This window comes from Gambusia affinis, linkage group LG14 (genome assembly GCF_019740435.1).
Source record: "Gambusia affinis linkage group LG14, SWU_Gaff_1.0, whole genome shotgun sequence".
Classification (NCBI taxonomy): Eukaryota; Metazoa; Chordata; class Actinopteri; order Cyprinodontiformes; family Poeciliidae; genus Gambusia; species Gambusia affinis.
Window position 1 is genome coordinate 1,499,695 of NC_057881.1, and position 24,975 is coordinate 1,524,669.

Genomic DNA, 24,975 nt, shown 5'->3' on the forward strand with positions numbered 1-24,975 from the left:
GGTGTCGATACTTCAGCAGTGTACTGGTTCTGACCCGGTATGAACAGGTTCTGACCCGGTATGAACAGGTTCTGACCCGGTATGAACCCGGTTCTGACCCGGTATGAACCCGGTTCTGACCCGGTATGAACCCGGTTCTGAACACTTGAAACTCCCTCTGATTAGCAGCGGCCTGCAAACGGACGGCAGGAACATCCAGACCGAGCCAAGCGGGCCGCTCCGCCAGTACTGCCTCGCTGTTTCCCCGTTGCCATGGCAACCAGCGTGGCAGATGGAGCCGCGCGTTGCAGGAAGCGGCGCGAGGACAACAGGATGTGCCCTGGCTCCGTCGCCGGAGTCGAAGAATTCAAGGAAGTTCTTGTGCTTTGTGGAATGGGCTCAGGAATGCGCGGCGCCTGCTGCATGTTTTCTGTTTCTAGCGGACCGAGCCGGACCGCGAGTCAGAACCAACGCGCTTTGAAGGCGACGTTTGGACCTGGAGCTGCATGAAGCCAGTCACTCACCTCCAGATTCTTCTGTGCCGGTCTGGACGGGTCGCCTGGGAAACGAAACCAGATTTCAGAACCAGAAATCTGAAATCAGATTTCAGATTTATTCAAAAGTTACGTTTTAAACTAAATGATGCTTTAAAAAGAACTTCAAAGAATCTTTTCATCATCCAGGCCCAGAAGGCCGGAGGTCCGGTCTCTTGCAGGTCCGGTCTCCTGCAGGCCCGGTCTCCTGGAGGTCCGGTCTCCTGGAGGTCCGGTCTCCTGGAGGTCCGGTCTCCTGGAGGTCCGGTCTCTTGCAGGTCCGGTCTCCTGGAGGTCCGGTCTCCTGCAGGTCCGGTCTCCTGCAGGCCCGGTCTCCTGGAGGTCCGGTCTCCTGGAGGTCCGGTCTCCTGGAGGTCCGGTCTCCTGCAGGCCCGGTCTCCTGCAGGTCCGGTCTCCTGGAGGTCCGGTCTCTGGAGGTCCGGTCTCCTGGAACTTTGACGTCTCTCTACTTCAACACACCTGAGTCACATAATGAGGTCGTTATCAGAACCCGACTGCACTAGGAGGAGATTCTGCTGTTGGATTCGGGTTGTTGGACCAGAGAGACTCTAAGAGCTGCAGGACACCGGACCTCCAGAACCAGTACCGTCCATCCCTGCTATAAAAGGATAAAGACTTTTAGATTTTCTGTTTTTAAAGTTATTCCAGTAGCTCTGATGGTGAGAATGATAAAGACGTGTCGGTTCTGTCGGGTCGGATCGGGTCGTTGATCCTGACAGTAATCTGTCCTTTAACCAGTGAACCTTTAACAAGTCAGAGCCTCTGACCTCTGACCCCTCCCTGCAGCAGCCTGACACGCTGAACACGCGCTGCAGAGTTCTGGACGTTTCTGCTGTGACGAGCCGTGTCCCCGACACGTGGAGAGAACCACAGGTCAGAGGTCAGCAGTACAAACAGGAAGACCCTGCAGCCTGGAGGTCGGAGGCTTCACTGTCAGGCCCATTAGAACCTCAAACACCTGGAGGACGGGCCCAGGCGGGTCGTGGGGCCCAGGCGGACGTCGTTGTGGGGCCCAGGCGGACGTCGTTGTGGGGCCCAGGTGGACGTCGTCCCCCGCCTTTGCTGCGTCTCTTCACAGGAAAACACGCTGTGACACTAATGAGGGAGAAACGGCGGAGCTGATGGAAGCTGCAGGATTGGGGAGCGCCTCTGCAACCTGATGATGGCTCTTCAACACCAGGGTTAACAAGTTTGACCTTCAGCCCCCCAGAAGGTCTGAAGGTCGAAGACGGACACACAAACACACAGGAAACACATGAATGGAGCTGAGTACAGGTGAGTCCAGGTGAGTTTCACTGACGGATCAGGAAACACAAACCTGAATCTGCTGCACGTTTTAAAGTCGTTTTAATTTAACATCCTACTGAGATTAAAAAGGTAAGGAAGCCCATTAGGGCCACTAGACAAAAAAGGAGGAGTTTTTGCCAAAAATACTAAAATCTCAGATTATTCTACAGAGATTTGAGATTAATTTCTTTCAAGGTTTTTTTCTAGAAAAAAACTTTTAAAATTTCCAAAAGTTTGACATTTTTGACTTTTGAAAACTTTCAAAGTTTTTTCTTACAAAATTCTGAGATTAATTTCAGAAATTTTTGTTTTTTGTCTTTTTTTTTAACCAAAAATAATTTTTTCCTATAAAATTTCAGAATTTAATCTCAAAATGTCGGTTTTTTGGCGGATATTTACTTCTTTGTGTTTTTTTCTATCTGCATTGATCCTTAACTCACCGCAGCAAAACGATGATTATCAAATTCTGTGTTTAAATTTAACCTGTTTAAATCTGATTATTTACAGCCTATATTTTAATAAATTAAGATGTTGTAACTGAACTCACTGAATCTACACTTCAGTTTTAGGGCCATTATAGATAGAAAAAAGGAGGAAATGTTTGAAACAAACTCAGAAATTACTAGACAAATCCTACAAATCTTCTAGGAAAAACTTGGAAAGTTTCCATGTTTTGTTCCAGAATATTTCTCAGATAAATATCAGACAGAAATTTACTCTTTTTATCGTCTAGAATGAGCCCAAATATGATTATTAAATTCTGCAAAAAGTGATTAAATTCAAATCAATTCACAGCAAATATTTTTTAAATACATTCAGATATTTTAACTAAACTCAATGAATGTGATTTAACTGAGTTAAAATTATTTAGTATAGCGCCGTTTGTAATTAGCTCTGAGCTAACAGTTTAGCTCTGAGCTAACAGTTTAGCTCTGAGCTAACAGTTTAGCTCTGAGCTAACAGTTTAGCTCTGAGCTAACAGTTTAGCTCTGAGCTAACAGTTTAGCTGAAGGCAGCTGGCTGCACCAGATCAGGTGCATCAAACTCCAGTCTTCAAGGTTTGGTGTCCTGCAGCTTTTAGTTGTGCCTCTGCTGCACCACCTGAATACTTAATTAATAATCAATAATTAGAATAATGAGGTCATTAAGGCTCTGGAGAACTGATCTACACAAGGAGGAGGTGATTAAACCATTTCATTTTAGTGTTTTGTAGCTGTGGCTCATCTAATCTAATCTGGAGTTTAACTAGATGTATTTTTTTAAAGGGAGTCAAATGAAAATGAATTAAATTGACACTTTTCAGTTATTTTTTACATAATATTTTAAAACTTCAGTTATGACTGCTCCAACTTTATGATCCTATACTACATTATGAAGATCTTCCATAAAACATCAAATATATTCAATCTGACGCTGTAATGAAACAAAACACTAACATAAGGAGTAGAAAACATTTGCCTCCTTAGATAATATCAATTTAAAAGAACCTAAATGTTTTTGGAGAAACTGCAAATCAGAGTGAATGACAGGAAGTAAACTATCATGTTCCACTTTCATATTTACTGAACTAAAAGCATTAAAACATGCCACCAATCAGCAGACATGATAATTACCTGAGCTGCCGTGCAGACCGATAAACGTTTGATTTATGATGACAGGAGGAACATTACCTGGTTGATCAGGTGCAACAGGCTGCTGGAAGCCAAGATACTTTCTTTACTCACTGCAGTATTTTATTAAAAACAACAATAAAAGAAAAACTTTTCCTGTTTTTCAGATGTAATGGCCTGATCTTTTGGCTGAATGAAAACAAGTGTTTCTCAATAGAGACCCACCTTTATAAGCATGCTCAGACTAACTGAGGTGCTCAGTAGCTGCGGGGCTGCAGAGTGGGACTGGGTCGACCAGCTGATGCAGCTGCTGCAGCTGCTGCAGCTTTAATGAGCTGGGAAACAGGCTGGATCAAGCCTGAACCGGCAGTCGGTGATTCAGCACCAGACCAAGAGCAGAGAGGTCCAAACAGGCTGCCAGGAACAACACAGCGCCATCCTGAGCCTCTGCCGCCCTCTGCTGGGAGGAAGGCGTACAACAGGCCTGCAGAACGCTTTATGTTCGCTTTGTTATCCTGTTTGTATTTACAATAAAATTTGATCTCTTTTGTAATACTCTGCATTTCACAAACCTTTTTCCCATTTTCTCAGTTTTTACATTATATCAGGTATTTGCATGTTGATTCAAGTGGGATATTAAAATACAACACTTGAGTTTTACCAGCAAAGAAATCAGTTTGTCATGTAATCCAATATATTAAATAAAGCTGGATGATATGACAAGGTTTTTTTCATACTAGATTTTGGTTTTAATCAATTTCTCCTCAATTTCTATAAAAAATAATTACAGAAAATACCTTTAAACAGTGCCTTTATTTGAGTCATCTCTTCTGTGAGTTGTATGAAGGAGCATTTTGGACAAGTTACAAGAACTTTTAATTACGAGAATGCAGTCATCATAACAACAGAATAAAGATGCAATTTTATAACAATATCCTAAATTAAAAGAGGTCATTTTTTCCATAAAAGCTGCATCTGGTCTGGTGTTCTGATTGGCTGTGGTTTCTTCCTGGAGGACATTGGCTGACATGATGCTGCCATCACCTAAACATCTCCTTTCCTTATCACTTTCATAAACATAGAAAGTTCTCCTGATCGTTGACCAGTTGTGTCTCTGCTCTGATTTCTCTCAGCTCCAGTTGGTCCTGGCTGACGGCTGCTGGTACTGAGCCCGGTTCTGGTTCTGCTGTTGGTTTCTTCCTGGTAGTGGGGAGTTCTTCCTCTCCACTGTTACATGCATGCTCTGTATGAGGGATTGCTGTAAAGTCAACGACGTAACACAAGCGATTTGCTGTCGCCCCCTGCTGGTCAGGAGGAGTGAATGCAGTAAGTGATAATTCCATACAATCTGCTGGGTTTTATTTGGTACAAACTTTTTAAACTACTTTATAATCAACTGAACTTAATGTACGAGCATTCGGAGTACAAGGGAATGAACGGAAATTATTTCAAAGTGCATTGAGACGACATTTGTTGTGAATTGCAAATATATAAAAATGAACTTTCAAACTAACAAATGGGCCCCACCAATAAAAATATAAAAACCAAACAAAAACCAATAACCAATACAAGAAAGTTCAAAAGTAGATACCAAAACATTCTAAACCCCAAAAGTAGATACTGGAATGTTAAAAGATTATAATTATAATGTTAATTCACAACAATGTTGTGGTCAAGGCATTTTATGAAAAGTCATTTTCATAAAATCCTTCTCAGCTCATTGACTCAGCAGAGAATCAAACCAAACCAGCAGCAGGAGTTTGGCCTTCAGCAAACAGCGTTAGCATCAGCAGCGTAGCAAAACCCGCAACAGCTCCTACCCTGAGATGTCTTCTGGACCCGCCATTGGAACAGTTGCTTGACTTAACCAACCTTTGATGGGTTGGGGGGATCCGCCAGGCACCTTGTAGGGAATCCTCAGCTTGACGGAAGCGATCCTCAATTTGATTGTTGTACATCTATAATCGATCAACTTCTGGCTCCAGATGCCGTCGATGGTCGGGTCTCTCCTTGTGTGCTGCTCTGTTTACACACAAAAAAAATGGCTTCACCAACGTCATCAATGAAAAGAGACAAACAACTTAGAATAAATTATAAAAACATATGCTTAAAAAAACAACAACAAAAAAACAAGTACATCAAGACAAAAAAAGACGAAAAAAATAACTTACCGAATTCAAACATGGCGCTCCGGCCGACTTGCCTTCACTGCGGCCTGTTCAGGTCAAGTACAAGGCACGAAACGAGGCCTCGATGAACAATGACACGATTTCGATCGGAGCCACAAACGTCTCCGTCATTAGGCCGGGCGTCCCCTCGGATTCCGCGTCTTGGGAGATCAGAAAATATAATTTTTAAAGGTCCAGGTCCCAAAGTTGATGAATATCAGTCCGCTAGTATCAAATCTCCGTGCGGGCAAAACCTAGCCGCATCTTAAAAAAAAAAAAAAAAAACGCTCACGTGAAAGCTGCGTCATATTTCTGTCCAGCATGGCGCATGCGCCTCAATCTCATTAATAACAAAAATGGCGCCAATCGCCACTGTTGCCAGATTGAATATTTTCCGGTCCAAACACGATAAAACTAAACCGTAAAACCCGCCCGACTGCAAAGAAACAGTCCGGATCTAAACCTTCAATAAAACTCATGTTAATAGCACTATATGTTTTATTCTTTATCTATACCTGATATATTTTTAAAATAATTTAAAGAAACAGCAAAATTTTATATTCTTTAGATAATGTAAGACTTCAAAAAACTTTTTTTAAATATTTTTTTCTAAGAACAATTTCTTAGATAATTATTATTCAGTTTTAAAAGTTTAGAGAAACACTAAAATAAATTTATATATATACGTATATATGTATATTTAAAATTGTACAATAAAATTTTGTAAATATACATGTTTCTTTATGTTTGATTAATTTATGCAAATGTAAGTCAACAGATCTTAATTAAATCTTCAGCTTGGATTTAATTTAATTTAAATGTAATCATGAGCTTCTTGTCATTTTGATGTTTCTGAACTAAATAACTTTTATTTACTGGTCAGAATCCGTCGCTGTGGAAATCATTACCACCTTCAACTGTGACCTCTGCAGAAACAGAGTGAAACCACCAGTCAGATCCACTTTTCTAGTTTCAACCATAACTTTGATCTTTTAAGTCCCTTTCTTAACTATGAAACATTTACTTAAAGAAAGTTGTAAAATTGCAAAATAAAAACTGAATTTTCTGCCACTTTTCAATTTTCTCTAATGTGTTTCAAAGAAGAAAAACTTAAAATAGCAGTAAAGCTGAACTGATAATGTGGTTACAAAAAATAATCAATATTTATACTAGGTTTTAAAAATTAAATGTTTGCATAAATTATAAATAGAGCAAACAAAAAATAAGTAACAAATAATACATTAATCTTAAAGATAAAATAATATAGATAGATGTAAAAACCAAGTAAAACCAAGTAAAAGAGAATACACTGTACAAAAGTATTCACAAATAAAGCTGTTATTACAACTTCAACGTTTTTAAAGTATTATTAAAACAAGAAAAAATAGAAATACAAAAAAACAAACTTATGATTAATCACAGTTTTCAAAAACTTCTTAATTTAATCATATGTATAATTTAATACCTTTTATTTAATTGACACATCTGTTTATCTGTTTGGATGTTTCTGTTTGGAGCACATAATCAAAAAGCCTCGGAAGTATTAATTTCTCCTTTAATTATGAACATTTCTGTCTTCACATGGTTGAACTTAGCAGCAGAACTGACGCAGGAATTTCTCCTGTAATACCTGGACGTGTCCAGCAGAGGGCAGTATCCCCTCATTCCTGCTTTATACTATAGGAGAAATACAGAGTCTCCTGTAGTCAGACTGTGATCCAGATAATATTATATATATTAGTCAAAACAAAATTAGGAGAAAGTTTAGATTTTTCTGCATGTTAAATAACCGGAGGATCCAGACAGCTGTGAACCTCAGAGTAATCCCTGTGTGGCCTTCTCCCCTCTGTGAGGTCTGCAGGTCTCTGGGAGGGATTACCGCGTGGCGTGTCAGAGCGACAGATGTGTCATCAGGTGAGCCGGTCCGGTCCAGCAGCAAACGCAGCCCAGATAATGGACCCTCGCCGACCGTCTGCGTCCTCGTTCTGCAGCCCCGCTCCTCTTCCACCCTCCAGCAGACTAAAAACACAAAGCACAGCAGCAGACTGGGCCCGTCATGATGACACGTTTTGTTGGACTCTAAATTGTCCCAGAAATTACTGCGAGATAATATTGTTGTTTTAAAACCATTTTCAGGTGATACAGTATAATGGTGATGGAATAATAAGAGAAGAATACATTCTTAAAGAACAATAAGCTTTGAATTCTAATGAATATTTAACGCTGGAACATTTTAAATATCCAAAATAAATAAAACAACCAATAAAATAAATTATGAAGTTTCTGTAAACAAAGTTATCCTTCAAAGCAGCAGAATGAAGACTATAAAGAGAAAAACAATATGGAATTATTATATTTATAAAATGTATTATATTTATCATCCAATCAACTGATTTGTTGCAGTAAACACAATTTTTATGTGAAACACACAATAAAGATGGTTAAACCTTCAGGGTCTGAGGGAAAGTTGCTGCTATGAAATCAGGAGATGACAGACTTTTCCCTGTCATGGTTTCACTGTAAACGTCAACGTTGCTGCATCCCAGCAACAAAGTCCTGGTTTAAAATGCAACCTGGTGTCTCTCTGGACTCTATTTCTACAAACAAGTTCTCTTTTTGCTCCAAAAACCTAAAATGTGGATGTTTAGCTAATGAACTCATGAACTTAATGTTTTCATAGTGACTCCATCCTGTACAGTCAAGATCCTCACCAACGCTCATCTGGTTGGATAAAATATTTATTGTTGGATTACACAACGCGTTATTCCCAGCAGAGTAAGTAATGATTTTATAAAGCAGTTATTAAATGAAACAGCTGGTTCTAATATGGCTCTTTCCCCAGGGTGTGTCTCTGTCACAGGGTGGTACAACGTTCAAACCAAAAGTAAGACTTAAATTCTGTCAGTTGCACAAAAATAGATAAAATTTTCATTTTTAAATAAATACCCTGCAATGATTTTTAATCATCTAAAGCTTCAGATTTACATGATTCCTGTTCTGTTGGTGAAAACATGCAAAAATGAAGACAACCTTAAATTGAAGCCATAACAGCAAGTTACAGAAAGACAGGAACCTGGAGAACATCTTAGCAACAATTCAAAATGCTTCACATAATGAAAACATAAAAAGCTCACTGCTGCGGCATTAGAAAGGAAAGTGATGAAAAATTGGACTTAAGGCCACAATTAATTATCTAATTGTTATTAATCAAAGGAAGATGTAACGAGGTAACTCTAGAGGAACTTTAGAGGAACTCCGTGTTTCTGCAGTTTTGATGGATTTCTATCATCTTGGTGCAACGATAGTCCTTTAACTCTGGAAATGTTCCTCAGGTGATAGCGGACTGACTTTGTAACTGTCTTTATGTGGCTCTGCATGTTAAAACCCGGGTTTCGGACCTGATTGCTAGTTCCTACCTGTAATAACTGAAGCTTTGTGCTGACTCCAAAGATAACCTGCTTTGTTTCTGTTTAGCTAATCAGAAACCTGCACATGTTGATTCAACTGACAAAGGTGTGATGGCTGTCCGCCATCTTTGTTTATCCACTTTGTTGGTGTCCAAACAAACTGGAGCGGGGCTGACCAGAACCAGGAGGGTTGGACCAGAACCAGGAGGGTCGGACCAGAACAGCTTTGACTTATGAAGTGCAGATTTTAAGGAAGGAATGCTGCAGAAGAGACAGAAAATCATTTTAAGTTTCACTTCGGTGCTGATCAGTTAGAAGGAAAAGATCAAGCTGAGCCTCATTGATCAAAAACAAGTCAAGTTTTATTGATCATTTTTGGACAATGATGGGAAAATCACAGCTAAATCACAAAAGTAGGTCAGACAAAATGAAAACATCCCGAGTCTGACCCAGAGAGAAATGAGTAAACAAGTTGTTTGTTTTTTTAAATCTCCCTCTGATGTTCTGCTGAAGGGAAACGTTTCAGGATAACAAATGAGATCCATCCACCTTTAATCTCTGGATTTAGAAAGTGAAACGTTATAACCGGGATTAAGACGACGCCACAGGTCGGTGCTTGTGTTTTAGAGTGATGCTGAGCATGTGTGTGTGTGTGTGTGTGTGTGTGTGTGTGTAGGGGATGATAGTGGGTCAGCGGTGGTCAACAACAGCTCTTTTCATAGCTGTCAGCGTATCCGGGTCAGCTGTGCAGGAGATTCTCAAAGTCCTGCAGCTGTTGGAGAAAATGAGGACGGAGGCACTTGTGTGTGTGTGTGTGTGTGTGTGTGCGCGTTCTGATAATCATGGTGTCACGGGAACATTGATTTGTTCAGTCACCGCATGGGGACTGAAAGAGCCGGGGCCCATAAAGAAATCTAGCTTCCAATGACAGCACACTGTAAATTGTTTAAAAGGTTCTGGTGACGTTTCAGGCATTAGGTCCTATCACAAGTTTTCTGTCAATTTGTGTTACTGTTTGTGTACTGATAGCGCCCCCTATCACTTCTGATTGGTATTCCACCTAACACCACTTCCATAACATGGTTGGGTACAACTTCTCCACTTCTCCAAAGAGGGGGATGTTGATAGGAACAGAAAAAGTTTAGTGTTAAAAAATAAAAAGGTAAAATCCCTCCATCAAAAGACAAAACAGACACACAGGACAAACAACCAAGCACACACATACACACACACACACACACACACATCATCTGCTCCTATATTTGTATTATTAGCACTTTATTCTGGTAATATTTTGACTTTATTCTCATATTACTATGACTTTTATATTATGAGTTTATTCTGGTGCTATTATAATGTTTTCTCATATCTTTATGATTTTTCCCTAGTAATATTAGAGTATATATTTTATGTTTTGCTTGTATTATTTCAAATATTTATTATGGTAATATTTGTGACTTACTCTCAGTATTCTGACTTTATTCTTGTAATAAAATGTAACTTGAATTGTGTCTGACCCTGGTCAGGATGCGTTGCTGACCATCCTGTTGTGCTGTCTTGTTGTGCTGCAGTGTGTCTGAAACCCATCAGTAGTTTTCTGCTCTGTAATCCAGTTAACTACTAACCTGTGGCCCTGCTCCAGCAGGCTGACGCCTCACATCTTTAAATGGAAACCTTGTACTCTAATTATAACGGTGTTCTCTATTTCTGGACTGAAGAGAAGTGGAAAAAGAATAAAGTTCATCCGAGGAGCAGATTAGGGATTAGAGGCCAAGTTGGACCAGGATTGGCAACCGACAGGGATTTCCCTACAGCATGGCAGAATTATCCTCCGTTCATGTAAACGTTTTGTTTATAGTCGTCTAAAAATAATCAATAATTTTGAATTTAACTGAATTTTCACATTATTTTCCGCCTGCTGCTGGTTCTGAACTGTTCTCTTATCTCCTCAGCAGATCGTGGCTCCCGGGAGCTTCCCATTTCCGGATGTTTCTTCTCTCTGGGAATTTCTGGAAGGAAGTTTATCTTCTGAAACATTTGAGAAACTTCCTGATGCGAAAACATCTGAGGCTTTCAGCATCAAAACTTTTCTTTTTTTCTGCTCACCTGAGGCTGACTTTGACTAGACCACCGCAGCTCTTTGTTTGTGTCGTAGATCTGCTGCTGTGCACAGAATGATCCTAAACCATGATTCCTCCACCACCGTGTTCCACACTGTGCTGCTGTGCTTTATGGTCAAACGTCTCATCTGACCAAAAACATCCCAGAAGTATCTTTTTTTTTAATCATTACTGGGTTTATTAAATTGTTTAATTTATTTTCAAATTTTATTTTGATTTTTCATATATTAAATGATTTTGGGAATAATCTCCATGAATTTATTTAATGCTTTAATATTTTATTTTATTCAGTTTGTTCATTTTAGATTTATCATTTTACTTTATTTCTGAATTGTCTTTTATTTAAATTTTTCAAATTTTTATTTTTTAAAATTATATTGGCTATAATCTATTTTTTCAATATTTATTTTACAAAATTTTTAAATTATTAAATTTTTTACATTTATATATATATTTTAACTAAATTATCATGGAAATAATTGTTAATAACTTTTTAAACATTTATTTTTATCCAGTATCTTTGAATTTTTATTGTATATTCTGTAATTTTCATTTATAAATTATTATTTTTAAATCTTTTAAATTATCTTGTGATTAACGTCCGATGGTTTGGAGATGACCTTTGACCCTGTTGCCTGGCAGCAGCAGCAGCGTCTCGGAGGCCGTCAGTGAACTACCAGCTCTGCTGCTTTTCTACAGAAATTTCTTCACTGAACATAAACTGGAAGTCCTGAAGACAATAATGAGCATCGGTTTGATGAGAAACCGATCAGTTGATTGATAAATATGTTGTATTGATAAATTTATCCTCTGATCCCCGACAGGCGGGCGGCTGCGTGACCCACAACTCGGACGGACTTGGTTGCATAACTGAGCTGACCTGAGAGCAGGTGAGGGAGGATTAGACCAGCTGACCTGCAGGAAACCTCGTCACAATTTAATCAGACTTTCATCCGTCTGCTTCGTGTTTTACACTTCAGACACATTTAGATTATTAGTCAGATAAAAACTCTGTCGGCACTTTCTGAGGTCATTTATCTAATATTAGACATTGTACACAGAAAAAAGAACACATTTCAACCAAAAAGAGACATTTTATAGACAAAACAGGAAAATTTCTAATTTTGAAAATTTGCAAGAAAAAACTTACATTTTTTTGAATAATGGCAAAAATTTTCTAGAAAAAAACTTGTAAATTTCTCCAAATCCTCTCCAATTCTCCACTAGAGTTGCTGAGTTTTCTACCGAGCTGAGAAATAATTATTCAGTTTGATAAAAATTAATTTCTAATAATTTGAACAAAAACCCCCCACAAAACTATTTGTGGGGTATTTAAATGTTAAATTAAAAATAATTAAATATTACATTTTATATATGTTTGGAACTTTTTTTATAATATATTTAAAAAGTACTACATATTTTTTTGCATTAACAAAAATGCATATTTGAATTTTTTTTCTCCACTTTCCCTCAAACTTTACATGCTGAAACAACCTCGCGATGTGTTTATTTTATTATCTTATTCCCTATTCCAATATTGTGTGTGTGTGTGTGTGTGTGTGTGTGTGCGTGTGTGTGTGTGTGTGTGTGTGTTGAAGCTCGTCCTGCTGAAGGAGGCGGGGGAGGGTGACCCGCCCCCCGCTCTGCGCGCTCAGACTTCGGACTGAAGCGGCTCTCAGCTCCGCTCATTCAGCCTCTGGAGCTCCTGCAGAGCGGATCGCTGCTGCTGCTGCTGGACAGAGCCGGACCGGAACCGGAGGGAGTTCTTGGGGGACTTTTCTGTGGCTCACAGAGAAGATGGAATGCTTTGAAAGGACTCGGTGAAAGTTTGCAGTTCGGTTTGTGATCATGCACCCGAGCCGGCTGCAGCTGCAAGCCGCTGCCGGCCGCCTGTGAAGGGCGGCGGGGGATGACAGCAGCGCCGCAGCCGCTGAACAGTCTCAGCGCAAAAGCCGCACCTTTCCAGTGATTGCGCACACTGTGCGCCACCCTGTCATCGCCTGCAGAGCGCAATCAATTTCTCTCTATTGCAGCTCCGTGGACTGCGGCAGGAACTGGACCGGAACCTTCAACCTCCACAGACACAGGTGAGCTGAGAGTTTCTGTTTCTCTGGACCAAACAGAGAAGAGCCGGACCTCAGTCAGAGAAGAATCTGTGCAGATTGAAGGTGTTTTCCCACATGACTGTCCGGTAGACTCGGTTAGATTTGGGAACAAAACCGCAACATTTGTTCCACTTTGTGTCAAACGAACCAAACCCTTTGCGCAACCTGTTCCCCTCCTGGCCTCTGGGGGCGCTGTACGAAGAACCACTGGAGGAAACGACACAAAAACTTCCAAAGGAGACACTGAGTGCAACTTGCAACCCTGCTTCACCAAATAGAAACCAAATTGGAGGCGTCAGGTTTTAGCGGTTGGAGGATTTCAACGAGACATTTCTCCAGCTAGCGCTAGGCTAGCACGTTTGATTTGGTTGTAATTACACAGAATTACAAACTTTTACAGAATTTTGTTCAGTTTTCTTCCATTAAATCCAGTTTTCCAACACCTTCAGGTTGGAGTTTACACTTAATTTGTGTTTTCTTGATGCTTTGATAATGGCTGTATTCCCACCAGCCCTGTTCAATTCTCTTTAATCCAACTCCAGTCCATTTGCCTAGAAAGTCCAGTCCGTTTCGGAGGAGTGAATCCGAAATCGAACCAAAACATAAAGAATTCTGCACCACCTACTAACCTCGGTCTGAATGCAGTTTAGGAACAATTGTTGCAGTTTTCCCAAATCAAACTGAGTCTAAGGAACTATTCAGTGTGAAAACATCCTAAACCAGAATAAAAAACAGATTCTGCTCAGACAAAATCATTAGATTTGATTGTGGTTTCTTCTTCTCTGCCTCCATCAGCTCTCGTCTTCTTCTCTTTGTGATGTCCATTGGACTCTGAGAGACAAACTGCAGTTAGGTGGTCCAACCTGTGGCGCTCCGACCCACCATGGGCACCGTGCTGTCTTTGTCGCCGGGCGCTCGCAAACCTGGTTACTATGACAACCACGCAGGCTCGCTCAGCCACTACCCGAGCCTCAGCAGCCGCTCCCTGAACAGCCAGAAGGAGCGCAGCCTAAGGAGAGGCCAGTCCATCTTCCTGCCGGCGCTGACCTGGAAGCGGCTGGTGGCCTCCACCAAGAAGAAGGGGAACCCGAAGAAGGGGCCCGGGGCCGCCGGGGTCCTGGCCGAGCCCCTGAACAACAACAACATCTACCAGCGGGATCAGGTGCTGCACCTGAACCGGGAGAACGTGAAGAAGTCCCTGTCCTGCGCCAACCTCTCCAGCTACGAGGGACCGGCCGGACTGGGTCTGGGCTACGGACTGGGCCTGGGCCAGGGCCACGGATACGGCTACGGAAAGCCGCAGCAGCTGTCCTCGGTGAAGAAGGTCCCCCACGGGGCGTCCTCCCCAAAGCGCGTCATCGTCCAGGCGTCCACCAGCGAGCTGCTGCGCTGTCTGGGGGAGTTTCTGTGCTGCCGCTGCTACCGGCTGAAGCACCTGTCCCCTGCCGACCCGGTGCTGTGGCTGCGCGCCGTCGACCGCTCGCTGCTGCTGCAGGGCTGGCAAGACCAGGCCTTCGTCACGCCCGCCAACGTGGTGTTCGTCTACATGCTGTGCCGGGACGTGGTGGACGGCGACCTGGTGGCGTCGGAGCACGAGCTGCAGGCCATCCTGCTCACCTGCCTCTACCTGTCCTACTCCTACATGGGCAACGAGATCTCGTACCCGCTCAAGCCCTTCCTGGTGGAGGCGGGGAAGGAGGCCTTCTGGGACCGCTGCCTCGCCATCATCGACGCCACCAGCTCCAAGATGCTGCGCATCAACGCCGACCCACACTTTTTCACGCAGATCTTCGCTGAACTGAAGAGCGAAGGCGGCTGCGGGCCTCAGGATTACAGCCGGGTTCTGGACCGGTGAGAGGAGGCTTCATCTAAAACGCTTCATCCTCCAACGTCCCGGCTGCTTCGCCACGCGGAACTATTGTGCAAAATTCTAATTTTCCACATCTTGGACATTTGGGTCTCAAATGCATCTAAAAACAGAAAACAACAAGTTACAGTTCTGTGGTGTCTGGAAAACGAGCCGTTTCAAAAACCTCCAGAATGTAAAGTCACAAATCAACAGGCGCCGCCCTGTTACCTAGCAACCCCTGTGGAATTCCCCGTTACCTAGCAACCCAGGCTGAGCTCCGGTGCATTTGGTCTGATGATTTACCGCTTTATGGGCTGTACAATGGCTGCTGGAAAAGATAAATGTTTCTTTCTTGACTTACACTGCAAAAACACAAAATCTTACCAGGTGATTTTGGTCCAGTTTCACAAATGCCGCTTGAAATAAGAAAAAACTAACTTACAAGTAACTTTTAAGCAATAATTTAAGAAAAAAGTACTAGTTCCACTGAAAAAATGTTTTCAATTATCTGCCAGTGAATTAGAACTTTCATCACTATCAAGGAATTATTGACTTAAAACAATTCTGTATCTTCTTTGAAAGTTAGTTTTGTCTTACTTCAAGCATACTAACATATTTACACTAGAAACTAGAGAATAAATACTTGGTAAAATTTTGTGTTTTTGCAGTGTACCATACAGAAGCCACTTGCTGCATTCTTGTTGTACAGGAGGCTCCACTTCTGCTTTTCAAAGATGTAGGATTGCATCTGCACATCTGTTTGTGCGGCTTCAACGGGTTGATTTAGAGAAAAGGTTCTGGTTTGGGAAAAGTGACGGGCGGGAGCAGCTGGAGGTTCTGCGGTGGGCGGAGTCAGAGCGGCGCTGCGATCCGTGTCGGCATTGTTGGAGTGGAAGGCAGCCAGGCTCATCAGCTGTTTACTCCACACACAAACACACACACCGAGTCATGGTAATAAGATTACCAGATTACTGCAGCCCCTCCCAGCATCCATGTGGAGCCTCAGCGGGTAATCTGGACCCCACCGAACCGAGCCGAGCCGGTTGCATGTCGTTCTGATCCAGAGGTGCTGAAAGCTTCCACAGAACATCCTTGCAGGGATGACAGATGAGCTCGGTTCTGGTTTGAGCTCGGCCCATTTTCCCGTCGCTCTCCTGACCTTTCAGAGGAAAATCAGCAGATTTCTGTTTCATCCTTCGTTTGACTCCCGTCTGCTGGGAAACCAACCTGGTTCTGTTCGGTTAGAGCTGGAAAACATGCAGCATTTGGGTTTTCTTTGGTGCTGGACAGTTTTGTTTCATCCTGTAAGTAAAAACTATAAACAAGAGTGAAAACTGAACACGAAGCTCGTAAATCTGGATTTTTACGTCAGAACCTTCCTGTTTGGCTTCATTCTGTCGGGAAAATTAGATTTTCTAACGTAGACGTAACAATGAAGCCATTATTCTGGTCCAGCTGTTCCTCCATGTTCTGCTGCAGGCTGTCCAATTAAATTCAAAATCAAGTGAATAAGTGATTAAAAACATGGCACACCTCTTCCCCCAACCACTTCCTGTCGCCGTCTTCTTTGTGCTTTGGGTGAAAAATTGTTTCCATTGCAGTTTGCAAAAAAAAAAAAAAAAAACGATTTTGATAAGACCAAAATGAAATGCCTCATCCTGGTGGCAAAACGTCTTAATCAAAAAAAACATTTTTTTTTTAAACTGTCTTGTTTCCATTAAGCAAATTTATGTTCAATTATCAAACTGTGTAATTATAAAACGCAGCTACAGAGACAATGAAATCCAACCACTCTGCTGTAATCCCGTCATAATCCCACCGTCAATCTGACGAGGAAAATCAGGAAGTGAAACAGTTTGATTGTTTGGTTCTAAACTGGTTGTTTATGCTGCTAACTGGGACCTGAACTGGCTCCCAGTCTGGGGAGTCGTTTCCACTGCGGCCATTTTCTGCTCTGGGTTGTTTTTTCCCTTCATCTCCGGCTTTGACAAGGAGACCAGTGTCTTGTCTCCACACACACACACACACACACACACGCTGGGTTGTTATTTGATTATGTTGGACACTCTGCACCCGGCAGCCATTGTCAGGACGAGGAGGAAGAGCGGCCCGTCTCTCCTCCTCTTCCCCACAGCCAGCTCAGGTGTGGCGCTGTGGTTCTGGACCCTCTCATGTCAGCTGGAGCGCTAATTCCCCCTCATCCAATCAAAACTCTCTAATCTGGACCACAAACAGAGGCACAACGGCCACCGCCGCTCTGGTGATTGGATCCTCATGTTTCCAGGTTAAACTTGACATTTTGACCAGGAGGAGCATCTCAGCACCCGGACCGGACCGGACCGGACCGGAGTCGGACCGGAGTCGGACCGGAGCCGGACCGGACCGGAGTCGGACCGGAGCCGGACCGGAGTCACCCTCCGGTTTGGAAACAACAGAGACAATGTGAAATGAATCAGCTTTCCTGATGGGAATCAACAAGTTCTGGACTCTGAGATCATCAAACTGCAAAAACACACATTACCACGTATCTTCATCTAGTTTCTACTGCAAATATCTTAGTACTCTCGACAAAAGACAAAACTAACTTACAAGTAAATGTTCTACAACCATGTATTAGAAAAGAAAAGAGGAGTTAACATCCACCAAAATCTCAAAAGATTTATAGAAAAAACAGAAAATGCTCACAGTTTGAAAAGTCATAAATTTGATAAATTCTATTAATCTACATATTTTTAAGAAAAAAACCTGGAAAGATTTTGAGCTTGAAAATTAAAATTTTTTCAACCTTTTGAAACTCCAAAATGTAGAATTTTTTAACTTTTCAACTTCAGAAAGTTTTCACATTTTTTTCAAAAAATTTTTTGAGTTTCGAAACTCAGAAATTTTCACAATATTTTTGTGAAATCTAAATTAAATTTTTTTTTAGCAAATTCTAGACTTTTCAACCTCAGAAACTTTTTTCTTTTTCTTAGGAAATTTCTGAGATAAATCTAAAAATTTCTGAGTTAATTAGCAGAAACCTGATCCTCATTTTTTTATTTGCTCGTTTTTGTATCTATAATGGCCCTAAGAGGCCACCGTACAAATTATTCCCCTTATAAAAACACATTTTTCCTGTTTTAAATGAAAAACTGTCAGTGGAACTGGTACTATTTCTCAATCATTATTGAATTATGACTTTAAATATGCTCCTATTTTTGCTGAAATTGTACCTGTAGGTTAGTTTTGTCTCACTTCCAGTCTAATACGATACTTGAACTTGAAACTAGACAGGACTCGGTGGTTAGATTTAGTGTTTTTGCAGTGTTTGGTGATAATAATTCCTGCTAACGTCTCCACAGCTCTGTGAGTTGTGTTATTGCTGCTCCTGTAGATCAGTGTGAAGTTTTAACGGCACACCTTTTAGTGACGGTGTGAATATGAAGAGCAGAGGCGTTGGGACGGATAAGAATAAAGCGACAGTGTTTCTGTGATAAAGTGCATGACTGCTGGCTAGTTTAGAGCTTTTTTACTTTCTGCTTTTTGCTGAATTGTTTTATGTTTTTTAAATGTGACGTTTTATTTCTACATGAAGAAAAACAGATCATATTTCCAGACCTTTTCTTGCCTTTAATACAACGGCCTGTTAGTCATTGTAGACAGAAAAAAGGGAAGACAAAATTTCTGTCAAAACCTCAGAAATTGAGATTAATCTTTTCATTTTTCTTTTCCCCAAAAATTTGAGAAGTTTGAGAAGTTGAAAATTTGTCTTTTGGAAATGTTCTTTACATTTTAGGAATTTGCTGGGATCAATCTCAAAATGTCCAAATTTTACATTTAAACTGAAAATTCTTATTTTCTAGAAGATTTCTGAGACTAATCTCAGAATTTCACGTTTTTCTAACAAATATTCAAATTCAGAAATGTCCTTGTTTCTGGACAATTTCTGAGTCTTTAACTAGCAAACTCAGAAATTTCCAGGTTTTTTTGTAGAAATATTTGAGTTTTTGGGCATACATGTATATATTTTTTATCTATGACCCTAATACGTCGTTGTACTTTAAAGAGACGTTGGTCCTTCACAAACTAATTAAAAACCAATTGGTTGCATAATTTTTACATTCTAGATCATTAATTTTAGTTGTAATTTGCAGGATAATGTCCCATTAAAGGTGAAAAAAGGTTTGAGCTGCTTTATTTGCCTTTTAACAGCTGCAAAAAAAACATCATGCTGAAGATGTTAAAATCCCAAACTATGTGACTGCTGAGTGGAAAAAAAACTGTCATTCTTGTTTTATAGGAATATTTGAGACACAAGAATCTCGTTTACTTGAGTTTGGCTTGTGAATTCCTCTCAGCTCAGTTTCTCGTGTCTCTTTGCCAAATTGGAGGTTCGTCCTCCCGCGTAGCTGCAGGAATCTCTCCTCCTCAGAGAGACGAAGGCCATCAGTAGCGTCTCTCATCAAAGCGCAGCTGCCGATGACACAAAGCGTGGCGTTGTGCGGCAGCGACGGTCGCGGCGTGGCTCCATCTCTGATGCAACAGCTCCGTGACAAGACCTGCTCTGTGCAGGGCGGCTGATGGAGGAGCGTCCAGCCTCCGCCTGGAGCCAGGTGTGTCTCTGTGAAAGTGAAAATACTGCTGATGGGGAAAACTTGAAGAAAACTGTTTCATTTTTTCATGTTTTTGTTTCTTTTGTTCATGACATTGTTGTTTACTATGTTGGTTATTTAATAAAGTGTTGAGCTGAAATGTAAAAGCAGTCGTTTGTCTTTCCTGCTCACCTCCTTCAAGATTTCTGGAGTATAAGTTGGGTATAAATATCAGGAAAGCATCAGATAGTCACTCTCTGCTTAAAATGCTGCATGAAAGTATTTACATCCTTTGCACTTTTTCATATTTCATCATGTAAAGCATCACACTGCGATAGTGTGTGATGGTCTGTGATGCATGTGATGGACCAGTAAAAAAGAGGAATATAATTTATGGTTATCAACTGTCTTTTATAGACAGAAATCTGAACAGTGCAGTATCCAGTTCCCATGGAAATGAATCAGTTCTTTTTAACCTGGCTGAACTAGTTCTTGCTTAGGATGAACTGAACCAGAACTGAGGCCATTTGTACAATTACCCAGTAAAAACGTTACAGCTATAACTTGGCTTATTTAACCTGTTATAAGAGGGGAAAATGGAGTTCATTTAATTCATTCTTTTATAAATGTCACAGTTTCAAGTAAATATTTAATTTGGAGATAAATATTTAGCTTCAATCTTAATATTTAGGTCGCTAACTAAATATTTATCTTTAATTTTAATATTTTGCTAACTAATTAGACATTTAGTTTGAGACTGTAACATCTATTTATATATAAATACTAACCATTCATAGCATCGCCGATGCTAACATTAGACGATGCTAGCTGGCTGCGCTAACAAACGGTGGCAAACAGCCGACAAGAAACGGAAATTGAAGCCTTGTGATATTTAAGTGTATCGCTAATATTGGCTAAATTTCTTTTTGAGAGGGTGAGGAACAGAATTTAATTACAGAGGCAGATTGCTACGTTAGCTCGCTAACTTTGCTAACAGCACTTACCTTAGTGACACAGAAGGATGACGTAGCCACCGCCATCTCTGAAAGCAAAGTCTACACGTCTCTGCTGACATATAATCACTGGTCACTTTCTTGTAAACAGTTCACTGGACTGTTTTCTGTCCTGACTCATGAGACTGAGACAAGGTTGAGGAAATCCGGTGGAGTCGGTAGAGCGTTTCCATTACAAATGTGCACAAAACTTTTCCAATATTCCGCTAATGTCAAAAAAACATTTTGCAGTTGCATTGCTTCCATTAAATAACAAACACAATTAAAATTAAAGCTGCAAGCAGCCTCGTGCGGCCCTCGCAGCAAGCGCCGCTCCGGCTCACTGGCCACCGCGGAGTTCCAGCCGCCGCGGAAGCTCTCGCACCGTTTCCATAGCCGGCGCCCGCTCGCTGCAGCGGGAGCCGTCGCGAACCTTCCCCGCCCGATCGCCCGCCAGACGACACACGTGAAAAAAAAGGTCAAAAAAGGTCACTTCCTGTTGGAAGTGGGTAGGGCTAATGATCAAATCATTCTATCCAGGTGGTGCAGCAGCGGCACATCTAAAAGTTGCAGGACAGCGGCCCTTGAGGACTGGAGTTTGACACCCCTGCTGTAAGAAGATGGTTGGATAAATAATTTTAATATAAAATAATATGATTTCTTCAATAGCTTCCAAATCGTGTGGCCCATTAACTCAAAACCCCTTTTATTTAACTAATTTTATATTTAAAAAATATACATTATATAAGAAAAATGTTCATAAAATGTATAACCTCACATGATCATCACATTTGTTAGCTGTAATGTTCAATTACATAAAATTGGAGGACAGAATCTATTTCATCACATGTTCACTTCTTACCTGAAATATGTTAAATACAACAAATATTTACTTAATATTAGCTACCAATGACTATACAGATGACACACAGCTCTACATTATGATGTCACCAGGTGACTCAGAACCCATCCAAACACTGAACAGATGCTTAGAACAGATAATGTGCCAAACTTTCTCCAGCTGAACAGAAACAAAACTGAAGTTATTATCTTTGGACCTAAAGAGGAACAATCTGGAGTCAGTGCAAAGCTTCAGTTATTACAACTAAAATCAGCAATCAGGCCCGAATTCTGGGAGTAGTGATGGACACTGACCTGAACCTTCATAGCCACATAAAGACAGTCACAAAGATGGCCTACTATAACCTGAAGAACATTTCCAGGATTAAAGGACTAATGTCTCAGCCAGATCTAGAGAAACTCATCCATGCGTTTATCTTCAGCCACATTGATTATTACAACTGCGTCTTCACAGGTCTGTCCAACCAATCAAACAGCTGCAGCTGATCCATAATGCTGCTGCTCGTGTTCTCACTAAAACCAGGAAGATAGAGCACATAACACCAGTTTTTAAGTCCCTCCATTGGCTCCTGGTAGCTCAAAGAATAGACTTTGCTTGTCTATTGTTGCTAGTTTATAAATCACTGAATGGTTTAGCACCACAATACATTAAAGATTTGCTGCTGTTGTATCAACCTTCCAGAACTCTCAGGTTCTGGTTCTGGTCTGCTCTGCATCCCCAGAACCAGAACCAAATGAGGAGAAGCAGCATTTAGCATCTATGCACCACAAATCTGGAAAAAACTTCCAGAAAATTGTAAAAGAGTTGAAACACTGACTTCCTTTAAATCTATATTAAAAACCCACTTGTTTAGAGTTTTATTTGAAATGTAATCAATTGCAAATTTATTGAGGGAACCTGACTTGGTCTGTTTTGATTGTTGATTCTATGTTGCATTGTGTTTTTGTCTTTGATTTGGTGTAAAGCACGTTGAAATGCCTTGCTGCTGAAATGTGCTATACAAATAAAGTTTGATTTTTTTAAAATTTGATTTAAAGTGTGACCTATATAGTTTAGTGGGGGTTCTTCCTTTAATGAGGAAAAACATAAACAGATCTCAAAGCAAAGATTAAATACCCTGAAAGCCCACATAAATTTTGAAGAGCCGTGGGATTAAAATTAAAATTAAATTAAAAATAAAATGTTTAAAAAGATTGACTGGCTATGTTGTTTTTCACATCTCCCTCATATTGTATGATATTTCAATTAGATATCCACAGAAACTATAGCAAAATCTTTTTAAACACTGTTTTTGTAACATGCTATAATTTATCTATAATTATAGAGACGACAACCAAGTGAATTTAGACACTCACCAGAATGCACACCTCTGCAGCAAACTCGTAGATAACTTGGACAGGACTTCTCACCACAAGACACTTGTCTCCTTTTCATCAGGTCCGATAGCTTAGCTCCACTAGCTTTTCATTATGTCCCATAGCTTAGCTCCGGTAGCTTGACTGGAGCTGGAGGTCCGATTGCTTAGCTCCATCAGCTTTTCGTTAGGTCCGATAGCTTAGTTCCGGTAGCTTGACTGTCAACCGTCATATTTAACAAATAACGCCGTAGTTTAATAATCATTCTGCAGCATTTTGGCGAGCAAGACGTAACCCAGAGCATCAGGTTTAGGATTTTCCAAATAAAAACAGCAGCATACAGAACCGGACTGCCAGAACCGGACACAGTAAAAAGCTCCGCTGGGATGCAAACCGCTCTTAGAAGTACCGGAGGTTCAAACTCTACCGAGCCACCAAATAAAAAAGAAGCGAACTGAGAAATAAGATTTAAGCTTTGGTATGCGCTACGTACAAGATGTTTTGACAGAGAGCTTTTTTTTTTCTCCACAATTTTGTTAATTATAAAGATGATTCAAAAATAAAAATATCAGAAATTCTTCTTTTCTTTTTTTACTTCAGGGAAAATTAATAAGCAGCCGTACAGCTGCAGGCGCTGCTCTCTCCGTTAAATCATGCATGCTTCTGTGCACTTCGATAGCTTAGCTGCGTTAGCTTGACTGTCAACCGTCATATTCAGTTCTCTAGTGCTAATAAGTGATATAAACGCAAATATAGGACATGGAAATGTATACTTACATAATAAAAACGCACATGCGACGGGATTAAGGAAGGATTGTTCGTTAATGTTATCCGTGGAGGCTATTTTTATCCCAACGAGCTAGCAGAAGTATCGAAAACAACGTAACTGTGGAACTACAAAATACACAGATGCATCTTGGGAGTTGTAGTGGCAAACATGTATACATAGTCATGTATGGAGTAATAGTGGCCCCACTGGCGAATATGGCCATTACAGAACTCTTTTCTAATACTGAGGAATTGTCCCGAGTCATGTGTGGAGTAACAGTGACACCAAGAGGCCTTAAAGGGAATTACAAAAAAAGTTTTTAAACATTGAACTTAAATCCAAAATAACAGAAAATCCGTTGAATTTAGAATATGGATCCAAGAGACTTTTTTGTTCGTCCTCAAAAGATACACATATGTACTAAGTTTGGTAATTCTAGGTTAAAGCATGGCTTGGGGCTGATCATTTAAAATTTTCTAGCCAGCGCCATAAATGCATTAGGCCACGCCCACCAAATTTTATTATGGATTTCTTTCAGGAGGTGGATAAGGATCCATTCTAGTGAGTTTGGAACAGCTTTGCGCAATACTGTGGAATTCAGAGCCAAACGAATGACAGCGGCGTTAGAGGTCACTTCGGCACGCCGCCACGCCCACATGCTCCATCAAAGCCGGTCGGGGCTGGAATCCAAAATACACCAGCATGTCTTCTGTTTCTGGAAAAACTTTCAAGTTGATTAGGTCAAAGGTGTAAGATAGCGACCGTTCCCAGTAAAACATGACACTTCCTGTTCTCAGGGGGCGTGGCCTGAGTGATGTCATCATTTGACCCCAGGGTCTTTTAGGTCAACCCATGATGATCAATCACTGAAAGTTTGGTTCCTCTGAGAGTTTTACTGTAGGAGTTATAAGAGTTTTATGTTTCATGGCGAATAGTCAAAGTTTGACACATAGCCACGCCCACATACTTTGAAGTACGACAATTCCTTTGATAACTTTTCACCTTTGATGCCTCAAGTGTGTGCTGAGCGATTTTGAAGTCTGTATCTGAAAAACTGTAGGAGGAGTTCGATCAAATACGAAGGCTGTAAACATCAAAAATGGGGTCAATTTTGGAACTTCATTCCAAAATGGCCGACTTCCTGTTGGGTTGAGACCATGGCTCCAAGAGACTTTTTTGTACATCAGGACAATATACAGATGTGTAAGAAGTTTCGTAATTCTAGGTTAAAGCATGGCTTGGTGCTGGTCATTTAAAATTTTCTAGGGGGCGCCATAGAGAAATTAAGCCACGCCCACCAAATTTTATTATGGATTCCTGTCGGGGGGTGGATAAAGATCCATCCTA

The 24,975-nt window shown here is 40.8% G+C and overlaps 1 protein-coding gene and 1 long non-coding RNA gene across 2 annotated transcripts; one reads left to right on the plus strand and one right to left on the minus strand.

Moving 5' to 3' along the window:
• Positions 1-12,746: 12,746 nt before the first annotated feature.
• Positions 12,747-17,834, plus strand: si:dkeyp-92c9.2 (uncharacterized protein LOC571482 homolog). Its single transcript, XM_044138823.1, has 2 exons — positions 12,747-13,212; positions 14,026-17,834. The coding sequence occupies exon 2, from the start codon at positions 14,114-14,116 to the stop codon at positions 15,083-15,085; it is 972 nt and encodes a 323-aa protein (XP_043994758.1). The 5' UTR covers positions 12,747-13,212; positions 14,026-14,113; the 3' UTR covers positions 15,086-17,834.
• Positions 17,835-19,237: 1,403 nt separating this feature from the next.
• On the minus strand, positions 19,238-20,888 carry LOC122843783. The gene is made up of 2 exons (XR_006372773.1): positions 20,655-20,888; positions 19,238-19,679 (listed from the first exon to the last, which is right to left on the minus strand). It is a non-coding gene; the product is annotated as an uncharacterized LOC122843783 (long non-coding RNA).
• Between the last annotated feature and the right edge of the window lie 4,087 nt (positions 20,889-24,975).

Coding starts and splice junctions, on each gene's coding strand:
- si:dkeyp-92c9.2 (XM_044138823.1), top strand. CDS start 14,114: ATGGGCACCGTGCTGTCTTTGTCGCCGGGCGCTCGCAAACCTGGTTAC.